Genomic DNA, 13,382 nt, shown 5'->3' with positions numbered 1-13,382 from the left:
TCTTCAACCAAGTGCATCATTCACCTCTTTTGCAGCATGGGTGATAAGTGCCAATTGTTAATATTTTATCAATTTTAGAAAATTTGTACATAAAATATCTTTTCGCAAATGGATCACATGCCCTATATTTTTGCCTGTAAATCCGCCCCTGGTGGGGATAGAGACAGCTAAATCTCTAGCTGTAAACTTTGGTACTATACAACAGAAATCTATAAAACCAATGTGCAACGATGAGTAATTAAGTGCCACCTTCTCCTGAAATACACTGGACGATCACGAAGATAATGGGGAGTCCCAACATCTCTTGACCAAGGAGTGAGAAGAAGGATTTAATGGAAGTTAAATTCATGTAGAAAAAGCAAGAAAAAAGCCTTGAATGGTGTGAATTATTAGACATGCACTCAAGTGTATATTATAACGAAACGTGAAAGCAAATGTTGTTCATTATTGTGACGCGCATACAGTTGAAGAAAACTCTCTTCATTCAATTGAAACTAAAGCCTCTATAACGTCACACAAAGAAAACAATTTTATTGGACAGAGATAGATTTGGTGGTCCAACCTACCCCCCCCCCCCCAAACCCCACCCCCACCTTCAAACACAAAATAATGTGAAAATTTGAATTTATGTTTACTTGATATTTTTTCCAAAAGAAGTTACCTTGTTTTCGAAACTGGGGAAAAATCAAGTTTTCTCCTAAAAGCTTTTCTTTTTTAATGGTGAAAAACCTCATTATTCACTTTCTATTCTGAATGTCATACAAGTAATTAGGTTCATTACACAATTATTCCTTCATAAGGAAATCTATGTCTGGTTAAATAGGCCTGGTTGTATATGCTGTCAAATGAGAGAAGAAACTTAACTTATACGAAATAAGAGCTTTTAATCTTTTTCCGCAAAAAGAAAAAAATTTCGTGAAATATCTAGATATTATATTCTTTTTCATTGAAAGAAAAATCAAATATAGTTGTACCATAATTCAACCCACAAGCTAACAATGCATAAGTTTTCTTGCATAATGAATTCGATTCACCCTTTTTCACATACTCGTCGAATATTAAACTTGATACATCTCCTCCTCTGAAGACCCAATAGGCGAAAATATCTAAATCCAATTCATAAAGTCTCCATCTTGAGATGCCAAGATTGAAGATGACTCTCCATTCAAATTCCTTATAAAAAATCTCCATTATTATCAAATTAACCGTTAGTAATTGAATCTCCAAACTCTAGCGCTCTGGTACGTACAATTACATAATGATAGTGCTCCATATTGATGTAGAGAACTTGATAAAGTAAACCATGGATGACAATAAGTAAGATAACAACGAGAATTATTAGAATAAAAGATACACAAAGAATTATGTAGTTTGATCGTAGGCCTATATCCACCACGCACGGAGAAGCAATCCATTATTTTAGAAATGTTAAAGAGAAAATAGAAAGTTAGAGACACACTCTAAATACGAGAGATTAATAACCTTACAAAATTCACTCTATGTGTGAGTAATTACAATAGTTCAACAAAAAAGTATTGTTCAAGTGGTAAGTATCTTCTATCTTTAATTTTAAGATTACGGAGTTAAGTCACCAACGGAACAAATAAGAGGTTTTGGGAGGGGTTAAAAAAGCACACAATGGAGTTCGTAACACAAGCATAAAGATTGCTTATCTCAACACGTGAACACAGGTAGAATTCTTTGTTTTCCTTAAAGTCTCTAACTCTCTAAGTCTGAAGTGATTTCCCATAGTGCTTAGTAAATGGACTACCTGCAATCCACCATACCCAACTTCCACACGTATGCTCAGTACGCCACAATTAAATACTTATAATTTTGTGAGTTGTAAGTTGTGTCAATTTAGTTTTGCCAACCAAATAGCAGTGCTGTTAGAGTCAGAGCCAAGATGTACTAATAGCCCCAAAAACTATTGCCACGTGTTAAATAATTGTCTACTACAAAGGGGTGAGCTAAAGACAAGACCACGTTATCATAGTAAAAGGGGGAATGGTTCCAAACCTTTCTGAGTGATAAGGAAAAAAGAGATCTAAAACCTATCCTAACAAACCGTTTAAAGATAAAGAAGTGAAATATCATAATCAGCAAATAGGATTGGGAAGTGCAAGTACATACGTGAGTACATGCCCAACTAAATGTCTAGCTGTCCCTGTGACGCAAAGCCAGCAAATTTAATTACTCCACTTAATTAATTTCCGTCTTCCACAAAAAGAAAAAATAATAACACAAAAATGCCCAACCAAACTTCAACACTTGGCATAAGATTGTGAATCTTTTTTGATATCGTCAAATATATAAAGATCCTATCCTCTATTCCTACTTCCTCCGACTACTATAATTGTAAAGACTAAAGAGCGACGTGAAAACCAACAATAAACATAACACGCCCACTTGTCCTGCCGCTGCTTCATTTACAATTGGCAGGCTAACCAACTCCTGTCAATATGTCATCTTCTTTATTTGCATTTCCCAAACTATTGCAGTGTAACTGTCTTCACTTTTTCTCTCATATGGTCCACACAAGTTGGAGGAAAAACGTTTAAAATAGGTTTACATATGTCTGGCCGTCCTACTAATTCCCAAGATCCCCTTTCGTATATTTTTGCGTTCAAATATCACCTTCCACAAACTTTTATTTAACCATGCTTACTAGTTACTACTAAGTGTTGTCATGAGTTTAGTAAAATTTAGAAGAACACTTAAAGTAAAAATTGTCAACGAATGTATACTATACGTGGCACTAAACCAGTTTAAAAATATTTTTAACATGTTTGTATACCCAACAATTTCTTCTTCGAACTAAGTTTCATGTGGCCTACTACCACGATCAACGGGTGTCCCCCTCAAACAAAGTGCCACATGGCCTATTTCCATGATTCATGGGTTAATTTTCGAGATTTATTGTGTGCCACCAATATTGTTAGAGTATTTATGGCAACCAAAGTCCGCAACTAGCTTCTTCTTGTTTGCACGTCTCTAAGCTCATAAGGATAAACAAATCGAGTCGCACACAATTACCCAGCCATCACCATACTCGTCTCGCCGAATCTGGGCTCTGATATCAGTTTTTGGGCTAAATCAGCCCAATGATACTCTTAATATAGTGTGATATTATTCGTTTTGGACTAAACATCCATGATTTTCCATATATATATATAAAATAAATAAATAAATAAATAATAAATCCGGCCGGCTATAATATTTTGAAATGCAGTCACTTTGATACTTCTAATATACATTATATTCCCCGCAGAGGTACTAAGAACCATAAGAGAAAGATTAATTGTGGAACAACAATATTAGCCCTTTCTAACTCAGCTCTTATTTCAAGCTTTAACCGGCCGAATCACGTGGCGGGATGCTACAAGCTGGATTACATCGCAGATCCTATGTTAGATTATTCATTTCAGATCCAAAATGAACTGTTAATTTCATGATCCATGACACACCTGTCACTCCATGAATTAATGATTTAGCCTTAACTTTCCTTGGGAAAAAAAAATTAAGGAGCTTAACCAATTCAAATTAAAGTGGTTAAAGTAACACTATAATAATACACGTCACTTGAGATGAAACAACATCTCTGATTAATTTGCTAACTCACACGCCACGCCTTCATACATGAGGGAGCACGGCATGAACATGGAGCTAGTATTATATTATAATTAATAAAGTAAACACTTGCAATTAGATTCATAATCATTTCTTATCATATCTGCTTGCAAGATTTTGTCGCCCCAGAAATCGAATAACAATTGAATTTATATACGTTTTTAAGTACATGTGATCTAATTTGATACAAAGTAAAAAATCATATTTAATATAGAAGAATAAGTAGAAAAATAAATACAAACCATGCAGAGTGAACAACTTAAGTCTCGCAAGGTTAATTTCTTTCGAATTTAGATGTGATATTATTGAAGCAAGAATAATATGAACAAAGCTGGAAAATAATATCTTGTTCTCTTAAGTATGTTACCATGTCCCCTATAAATTATTCCATTCCCTTTATATATACAGGGAGATGAAACCTTTAAGACATTATTTTATAGGAAATTATGTAGACCGTTAGCTCCCTTTTTGATTTAATCCCGTAATTTTCGCTATAATGATTGGTCAATGGCGAGAATCACAGATACTTGTCGTGTGAGTTGGCAAAACTTTTCTTAGAGGTCATTAGAAGCGGGTTCGGTTGTGCCCCCGATAAAATCGAAGGCAAATCTGATGGTCTTGTTCGAACTTCGATCCTCGATATCGAGCTCAGTTACATTTGTAACTTCGATCTCTTACGTAGGTGCCGAGCCTTGACCTATTATTCCATATGCCTCGATCAAGCATAGATGTTATAACCCGCACTTTGGGGTTGTAATTTCGGCCAAGAACTGGTAAGAAAAAGGTCCTTCTGATGGTCTGACGTAGAACAGTCTACTCGGGCAACTTGGGCTTTTTAATTTTAAGCATATATAAGGGGGGTATAGGTGATGAAAGCTCCGACCTGCCTCCCCCATACGCGCTGCCACCGAGCCGTATAGAACGAGCTGCCTTGGGGGCGAACCCCAAGGGCCTGCCTAGATGACTCAAGGGAGTATCAAAGGTATCCATACGAGTTTGGGAACTCGTATGGGCTGCGCAATGCCTTAGGGCCTGCGTTGGGCATCAAAAGGGCAGTGGAGGCTGCTATTGTGGAACGGCCAGCCCCGCGGGCTGCCGAGTGTTGGAAAGAGACCTCTACGCCGATTGGATACTTGACGCACCTGTCATAGGGGCATCATGTGTCGACTTGTGAGCATGGCTTTGGTTCAGCCATGCAAGCAAGGGTCCGTTGGCCTAAAGGTGCAGGTGTGGGCGACACTGCACTACTTCGGAATGGAAGCGTGCTGCAAGAGGGCTATGTATGTGCATGGCATGAAAGAGGCGCATGACAATGGCCAAGGACTAAAGGTTGCCTTACTCGGGCGAGGCACGAGCTAGTCGCGGATGCACTAGACGAGTGTAAGCTTGAGGATTGGGCTGTGCACGCGGGAGCGATGCTCAGTCTTGGGCTATAAGGACAAGGCATGTCCTAAGCCAAGTCCCCAGGGCGCGCATGGATTGTGATCCTAAGATGGAGCGCCACTACATGTCTAGGGCCAAGGGCCTAGGCATCTTACGGGCGGCACAAGTTGGGGCGAGCCTACGGGCGAGTCCCACCGACAGGCACAGGATCGTGCTTGGGAAATCCTGGGACAGGAAGAAGGCTGGCCTGCAGCGAGGGGAACTGCAGGCGCCGCACGGGCGAGCAGGTGCAGTTACCCAATGTAAGGAAATGGGCCCGTGACACTTGGTATCAGAGCTGATTAAAGCCATACTATGCCATGGCACAACGTCAAGGCAAAAGGGTGGATATGGCGAGTGTATTTTGGATGTCAGTACCGAGATCACTTCAAAGCAGAGATTGATGTTCATATGCCACCAAAGATCAAGAACCAGATACTAATGGTCGACGAAGGAAATTGGTGATTCCATTGTCTTTCGTGAGTCTAAGGTGCTACTGAATGAGGTGATATGCCGATGAGTCAGATGGCCAAGAGAATGCCATGTTTGCCAGGTCGTGCAACCATATCGCGAAAGAGTGGGAGCCATGGACTATAAACTTGGGCATGATCATAGCGGAGATCTTGCCAAGGATGCATGCAACGCATCATGTTGAGTGTCTTTCCTTCGGGAGAAGACTTTGGGTTGCCTGAGGGCATTGCCAAGGTGAGGAATCGGATTTGAGGGTATAGCGAAGCTACGGAATGGGATGAGTTCCCAATTTTAGAAGGTGTCATCATTCTGGAAAGGGGTATGTCGAATGATCGGGGACCGAGAGTGTCCAGGTGCGAGGCACACCGAACCGGGAAGCCGTGCTAGCAGGACCAAGAGAGTACCTGTCTATAGGGCGAGTATTGAAGTACTACCGGGAGCATTGGCTACTTACTGAGGAAGTGACGACTGGAGAACAAAGAACTCTGTTCGAAAAGGCGGCGATGCTATGACTTTGGGAATGTAGTACTCACCAAAGGTCGTCCCAAGTACTGGCCGAATGCCAAGTGGGACGACAGTGCTAAAATGTATCCTCCACATTGAGTGTGGGAGGATCCCGCCTATGCAAGAGGCATAAGGGCAAAGTCGTGTGTCTGGAAGCGAACACATCTTCAAGGTAGTGGGCAAAGAGAGCTGCGGGAGCGAAATGCTACGTGAGCTATGCCAGAGGCGTTTGAAGGCCATGTGAGCGAATGAGCTACTAGGGCCGCGCCAAAGAGGGCATCTTAATGCCACGGGAGCGAAAGGCTACGGGAGCCATGCCAAAGGCATCTTAGGGCTACGTGAGCGAAAGGCTGCAAGAGCTATGCCAAAGAGGGAATCTTGAGGCTACGGAAGCGGATGGCTACGGGAGCGACGTCAAAAGAGCACGTTGATGTGCTAACCTGTGAAGGAAAGCTTCAGACGGACATGAAGGCCGTGAGGGTCATGGTGTGATTTGACTAGTGTGGGTCAATCACAAAGTTAGACACCAGAGGGTGCAAGTGCGGAGGCACTTTCCAAGTGAATACCGAATAGAGGTGAAGTGCAGAGGCACGCTTGGAAGATACTTGGGGGAGGAGTGCATGGGGCACGACTCCTTTTGAGAAAGGACTTCGAGGAAGTCCAACCCACAGGACAAAGGGAGCTTGAACAGGCATACCTGAGGGGGCAGACTCCGGGATGTCTTAAGCCATGATGTGTCATCGGGGCGATGACATTATGAGTGTGGGAGGATGTTACAACCCGCACTTTGGGGTTGTAATTTCGGCCAAGAACTGGTGAGAAAAGGTCCTTCTGATGGTCTGACGTAGAACAGTCTACTCGGGCAACTTGGGCTTTTTAATTTTAAGCATATATAAGGGGGGTATAGGTGATGAAAGCTCCGACCTGCCTCCCCCATACGCGTTGCCACCGAGCCGTATAGAACGAGCTGCCTTGGGGGCGAACCCCAAGGGCCTGCCTAGATGACTCAAGGGAGTGTCAAAGGTATCCATACAAGTTTGGGAACTCGTATGGGCTGCACAACGCCTTAGGGCCTGCGTTGGGCATCAAAAGGGCAGTGGAGGCTGCTATTGTGGAACGGCCAGCCCCGCGGGCTGCCGAGTGTTGGAAAGAGACCTCCACGCCGATTGGATACTTGACGCACCTGTCATAGGGGCATCATGTGTCGACTTGTGAGCATGGCTTTGGTTCAGCCATGCAAGCAAGGGTCCGTTGGCCTAAAGGTGCAGGTGTGGGCGACACTGCACTACTTCGGAATGGAAGCGTGCTGCAAGAGGGATATGTATGGGCATGGCATGAAAGAGGCGCATGACAATGGCCAAGGACTAAAGGTTGCCTTACTCGGGCGAGGCACGAGCTAGTCGCGGATGCACTAGACGAGTGTAAGCTTGAGGATTGGGCTGTGCACGCGGGAGCGATGCTCAGTCTTGGGCTATAAGGACAAGGCATGTCCTAAGCCAAGTCCCCAGGGCGCACATGGATTGTGATCCTAAGATGGAGCGCCACGACATGTCTAGGGCCAAGGGCCTAGGCATCTTACGGGCGGCACAAGTTGGGGCGAGCCTACGGGCGAGTCCTACCGACATGCACAGGATCGTGCTTGGGAAATCCTGAGACAGGAAGAAGGCTGGCCTGCAGCGAGGGGAACTGCAGGCGCTGCACGGGCGAGCAGGTGCCGTTACCCAATGTAAGGAAATGGGCCCGTGACAATAGAGCTCGGTTCTACCCGTATACAGATTTATATTTCTGTCCAGATAATTTAATTAATTAAGTTTTAATACTGGTATTTTGTCATACGTCATGAGGCCCAAGTTATGAGGTAAATCTTTTGATCTTTGGCTTTTACTTTACAACTAATTAACCCCACTAGTTATGTCACTTAATGTTCTTTAAAGAGTTAAATTCGTTTCTTTTTGGTGAAATTTGTTACAACTTCTTTCACAACTTTGTCCCTTTGTTTTTATTTTTTAATTTCCCCTTTATTCAAACCTCTGCTGAAGATTGTGTTTTTTACACTTCGTAATTCAGATGTTCTTAAATATCGAGTTAATTTCATATTTATTGAAATATGCACGTACTGTTTCACAATTACTAAACCAGAGTAGAATTTATCTGCAGTTGGTGGGTGCATTCAACTGAAGTTAACTTACATCTTTAAGAACTGTCAAAAAGAAATTAATACATTCTTTAGTTTGGTATTGAAACAGTCTGAAGTAGCCTTCTTTAATGCGTAACCATTTGGACATGACATTTTGTAAATTGTTTTAGCAAAGTGGTTATAATATGTAGAACTGTAGATGCTATACTTCTTATAGAAGTAAAGAGAACTAAATTTAAAAAAAGAAAAAGCATGCAATTGAAGGCACATTATATTTACTAGCAACAGTTTAAAAGTCGGCATCTGATGGAATCTTGTGGAGATTTTGAGGTATGATTGGAAAATAAGGCCTACTTTGCTACATTGGAGGATTAGCAAAGACTTGATTTAGAAGTTAAGAACCACTACTAGTAATAGGCCACTTTTAGTCACTGTTTGAGAATGGTTTAAACCGCAAGGATTCCAAGTATGATTTTTCCTTTAGCATAATGAGAAAGCAAATTTTAGTTGACGTTCCAGAAGGTGATTATGCGATTTGGAATAGCTTAATTATTTACATTAAGTAAAGGTAATTATTAGTATCAAGCACTTGATTCGCTTTGATTAAATGCCTTGTTGTTTTCATCTGACATCCTAGGGGAATCCCACATTAACAAAATATGAGAGAGATGTTGGGTATATAAGTAGACAAGGTTTAAATTTTAGTGACGCGTTTTAAAGTTGTACGACTCTAAATTCAAAGTGAATGATATCACTAGTAAAGTGGGTCGTTACACTTACATACTGTAAATTGGCTGCTAAACCTCTTTTTTTTTCTTTGAAATCTATTCTTTGTAGTAAGACATATCTATTTGCTAGATTCTTCTTATTTTGAAATCCATTCTTTGTAAGAAGACATATCTATTTACTAGATTCTTCCCATTTTGATTGACCTTATGCTTGTCCTTTTCTAGGAAGTTTAAAATCCATGGTAAACTTTTTTAGTGGATAAACATGTAAGAGCATCAATGACTTCAAACTCCACTTGAATTCAATGCCTATCAAAAAGTGGAATATCTAAAGAATTCAATACTAGTATCCATTTTGGTGGTTCAAACTTCCCGAACTCCCAAATTTAATCTTCAAAGTAATTACACCCCATACAAAACAAAGGATCACAATCCAATCTACCCAACTCAACTTCTTTTCAAACATAAATTAAAAACTTAGATCTAACCATTTTGATATGATTTAGTTATATGTATCGATAATATAAAAATATCTTTTTTGTTGGCAGTATACTTTAGCTTGAGATAGCAGATATCATCTAATTATAGTAATTTACCAGCAATTATCTTTACAACACTTGTACCTAAGACTTAAAACACTTATTTTGAAATTATCATAGCTTGCCACGTGGCATCAATTCCAATTGGCCAAGTAATGGTAGTCCTCCAACCTACTCAAACTGCCGTATGGCCACAAGCATTTGTCCACGTTGTGAATTCCCGTTAAAGCAATCGTCAAAGTTTTAAAGGGAAAAGAGAGGCCACCTAAGCTCTACCCAACTAATTTGGAGTTTCGAACATTCACCATATTATATATGTATATATATATATATATATATATATATATATATATATATATACCTCTATTGCATCTTATAACAAACCAAAAACAGAACACTTACTAAAAATTTCTACACTGCCTACCAATCTTATTTCTTCTTTTAAAAACAAAAATGGATTGGACCAGAGGGCATATTATCGGCCACGGCTCCTCCGCCGCTGTCTCTGTTGCCAAGTCACGTTGGTCCAGCGAGATTTTTGCTGTTAAGTCAGTGGATTTATCCCAGTCTCAGTTCTTGCAAAAAGAGCAGAAAATTTTGTCCGAATTGAGCTCCCCTTACATAGTTAGCTACAAGGGTTACGATGTTACAAAAGAGAACGACAAATTCTTGTTTAATCTTATGATGGAGTACATGTCGGACGGTACAATAACCGATGAAATCCGAAAACAGGGTGGTCGGATCAACGAGCAGTTAATCGGGTATTACACCAAGCAAATTCTGTTGGGATTAGAATACTTACATTCAAGAGGCGTAGTACACTGTGATATTAAGGGACAGAATATTTTGTTAGGTAAGACCGGTGCCAAAATTGCAGACTTCGGTTGTGCCAGGTGGGTTGATCCGGCGGAGAGAGACGGTGGTGCCGCCGCTGCTTCCACCCAGCCAATTGGCGGCACGCCGATGTACATGGCACCGGAGGTGGCGCGTGGGGAAGAACAGGGGTTTGCAGCTGATATATGGGCATTAGGATGTACAATTATTGAAATGGCCACTGGTGGATCACCGTGGACTAATGTGGCTAATTCAGCTTCATTGCTTTACAAAATTGCATTTTCAGGGCAATCCCCACAAATTCCAAAGTTTCTATCTTTACAAGCAAAGGATTTCTTAAGCAAATGCTTGAGAAGAAATCCAAAAGAAAGATGGTCGGCTAAAGAACTCCTCAAACATCCATTTCTTGAGGAAATATCAAATTCGAATCTTAAGGTAATTCAAGACTCTATCACAAGCTCCCCAACTAGTATTCTTGATCAAGATATTTGGAATTCAGTAGAGGAAACAGAAACTATGGATTCCACAATACAACTAGAAACTTCAACAGATTTTCCTCTTCAAAGGGTAAGAAAATTGGGTCTGAATTCAAGAAAACCAAACTGGAGACGGGACGATGAAATTTGGACAACAGTTAGAATGAACAGTAAACAAAATGAAGGATATGATGATTTGGAAGTTTGTGGGACAATGACAGCTTTTTCTGGAAGTCATGAAATTGAGCTGGAAAGCTGTTTTGGTAGTGAAGAGTTGGAAATACGTTGTTTAGATAATATTTTTTGTTGTAATATACAAAAGAGCTCTGTAGTTAGAAGTCTCAATTTTACCAGACATTTGACAAGTTCAGTAAATAAAATTCAATGTTCATAATTCGATCCTCTCACTGTTTTACCGTTATTTTTTTTTTTACCTTTTTATAAATTTGAATCTATAAAAAATATTAACATTGCATAGAAATTAAACACATTCCACCGAAAAGAGGGTTAATAAAGCGAATAATTAATCCAAATAGCCGTTCACCTACCCGTTTAAATTATAAATAGCCGGCGGAGATATAATATATGTATAATTTATGCATTAATATATAATTTATATATATGACTAGTAAAAATAAACAATAAATATGACCGGCTATTTGTATAAAAACTTTCATTTCACTCGTCGGTGTGCAAAAGTTAGAAAAAATGAATGCGCTTAACCACAAGCTTTTAGGAAAGGAGAAAATTTTGTAAATAAGCAAGCACGTATCATGTTTTAAGTCTATTGAAAATGACTAGTCATATGTACGTATAGGGGATCTTGAGAAGATATAATGATCAATGTTGGTGGAAGTTAAATTTAACTACGTATACATGATTTAATATCTCGCTAAAACTATAAGAGGAATTGTTTTCATAATTAATTCTGTGCTCCCACTTTCTGCCCACTCTTTGTGCGTCTGGTATGAGTAAATGTTTTATGTAAAAATATTTTCTTTTTGAGAAATATTTTATTTTAGAGAATAATTGTCTAGGTGTTTGGACACTAAGGTAGGTAACTTATATTAAAAGTAGAATAGCAGGGATTAGGGCTACTTATCGGACGGATCAGACGGATTGTTACGCTTAACGGTTCGGCTTATCGGTTATCGGCTCGTAAATGTACTATCCGCTAGCCAAACCGATAAGATATCGGCGGAATGATATCGGTTTCGCAATTATCGGACGGTTTATCGGCTAAATTAAATAGTAATGAGTGCATATACCACTTGACATTAAATCACCAAATTTAAATCTTAAATTTAACCCGTTTATATAACACTGTCACTAAATGGAAATTTATGTTTTCTCCTTGGAAGATTTGGTCAGAATGGATATAGCCATATACTAAATTAGTGTTGCATAGGGCTCTTTTCTTTCTACTATTGCATCAAGCCATATGCAAGTGCATTTTCACAACTGGCAAAAGTCACAAGAATTTGAAAGTGAATTTTCAATAGTCTAATACCAATAAGTTAGTATTCGTGATAAAACAATAATAGTTAATAACTTAATGAACCTTCTGAATGTGAGTAGTAACTGCCTTCTGAATGTGAGTAGTAACTGCTACTTTGTCAAATAGTGAAAGAGATATTTAATATACATAGGGGTACAAATACAAATATTAAAATTCTTAACAGGTTAACGGTTTATCCGTTAAGAAAATTGAATAATCCGCCCCCAAACCGATAAGCTGTTAATTATAAAATTTCAATTCGTTCACCAACCGTTAATCCAATAACCCATTAAGCCAAGTTTGCGGTTCGATTTTCGATTATGGTTTGGATTTTGACCGCCCTAGCAGGATAGGACAAGGGCCGGTGTTCTGGCAATAATTTTGAGCACTAAAGGTAGATTATAATATTAATATTGGTTGAAATATGTGACATGCTGCAAGATTAAGATATGGTAAAGAAATATTACTTATTTACCAACCAAGATTGTGGTAGAGTAGTAAGTACTCCTTATTCTTAACCAGAGATCTCGGATTCGAGTTATGAGTATGGAGTTACTTTTGTTAGGGAGCACTTTACCCCCAATGTGGGACTTCCCGACGTGAATCCAGATTTAATCAGGCCCAATGAAGATATCGAACACCAGATGAGAAACCGAAACAAAAAACAAAAAAATTACTTGCACTCATCAATGACGCAAGTCATTCCTACCCATTGCTTACACTCATCAAAAGCTCAAAGATAATTTCGTTAAGAAAAATACTTTTTGCTATACCAAATGCACAATAAAAGGGAATTAAATTGAAGGGAAGTGAAAAAAAAAGTCATAAACAGGATTTTGAGCCAAATCTGTTAGGTATCACCACGATGTCGAAAAACATTTTCAAGGTATTGGGAGAGGCATGAGTGTCACGTTGGGCTTGCTTTCTTCTATTTAAAATAAATAAAATGGGAGACTTTTACTTCCTGCATAATTGTCCAAATGCTTTTGTTGGGCTATCTCAATTTTACACCTAACTAAAAATTTATGAACATGAAAATGGACAATAATGATCCACTTGCAATACTCTGACTCTACTACCTCTCAAGTTAGGAACACCAAATACTTGACATCAACTACTAAGATTTACAGGAATCATTTCAAA

The 13,382-nt window shown here is 39.4% G+C and overlaps 1 protein-coding gene across 1 annotated transcript; it reads left to right on the top strand.

Annotated features, from left to right (window-relative positions):
* Positions 1-9,798: 9,798 nt before the first annotated feature.
* LOC107822501 (mitogen-activated protein kinase kinase kinase 18-like) lies at positions 9,799-11,135 on the top strand. The gene has a single exon (XM_075229552.1). The coding sequence runs from the start codon at positions 9,885-9,887 to the stop codon at positions 11,133-11,135; it is 1,251 nt and encodes a 416-aa protein (XP_075085653.1). The 5' UTR covers positions 9,799-9,884.
* The last annotated feature ends 2,247 nt before the right edge of the window (positions 11,136-13,382 follow it).

The sequence above is a fragment of the Nicotiana tabacum genome, chromosome 2 (genome assembly GCF_000715075.1).
Source record: "Nicotiana tabacum cultivar K326 chromosome 2, ASM71507v2, whole genome shotgun sequence".
Lineage (NCBI taxonomy): Eukaryota > Viridiplantae > Streptophyta > Magnoliopsida > Solanales > Solanaceae > Nicotiana > Nicotiana tabacum.
The sequence above is the reverse complement of the archived record's forward strand: the minus strand, read 5'-3'. Positions and strand labels throughout refer to the sequence as shown.

What these genes read in the sequence shown, in the direction of transcription:
- LOC107822501 (XM_075229552.1), top strand. Translation starts at nt 9,885, where the DNA reads ATGGATTGGACCAGAGGGCATATTATCGGCCACGGCTCCTCCGCCGCT.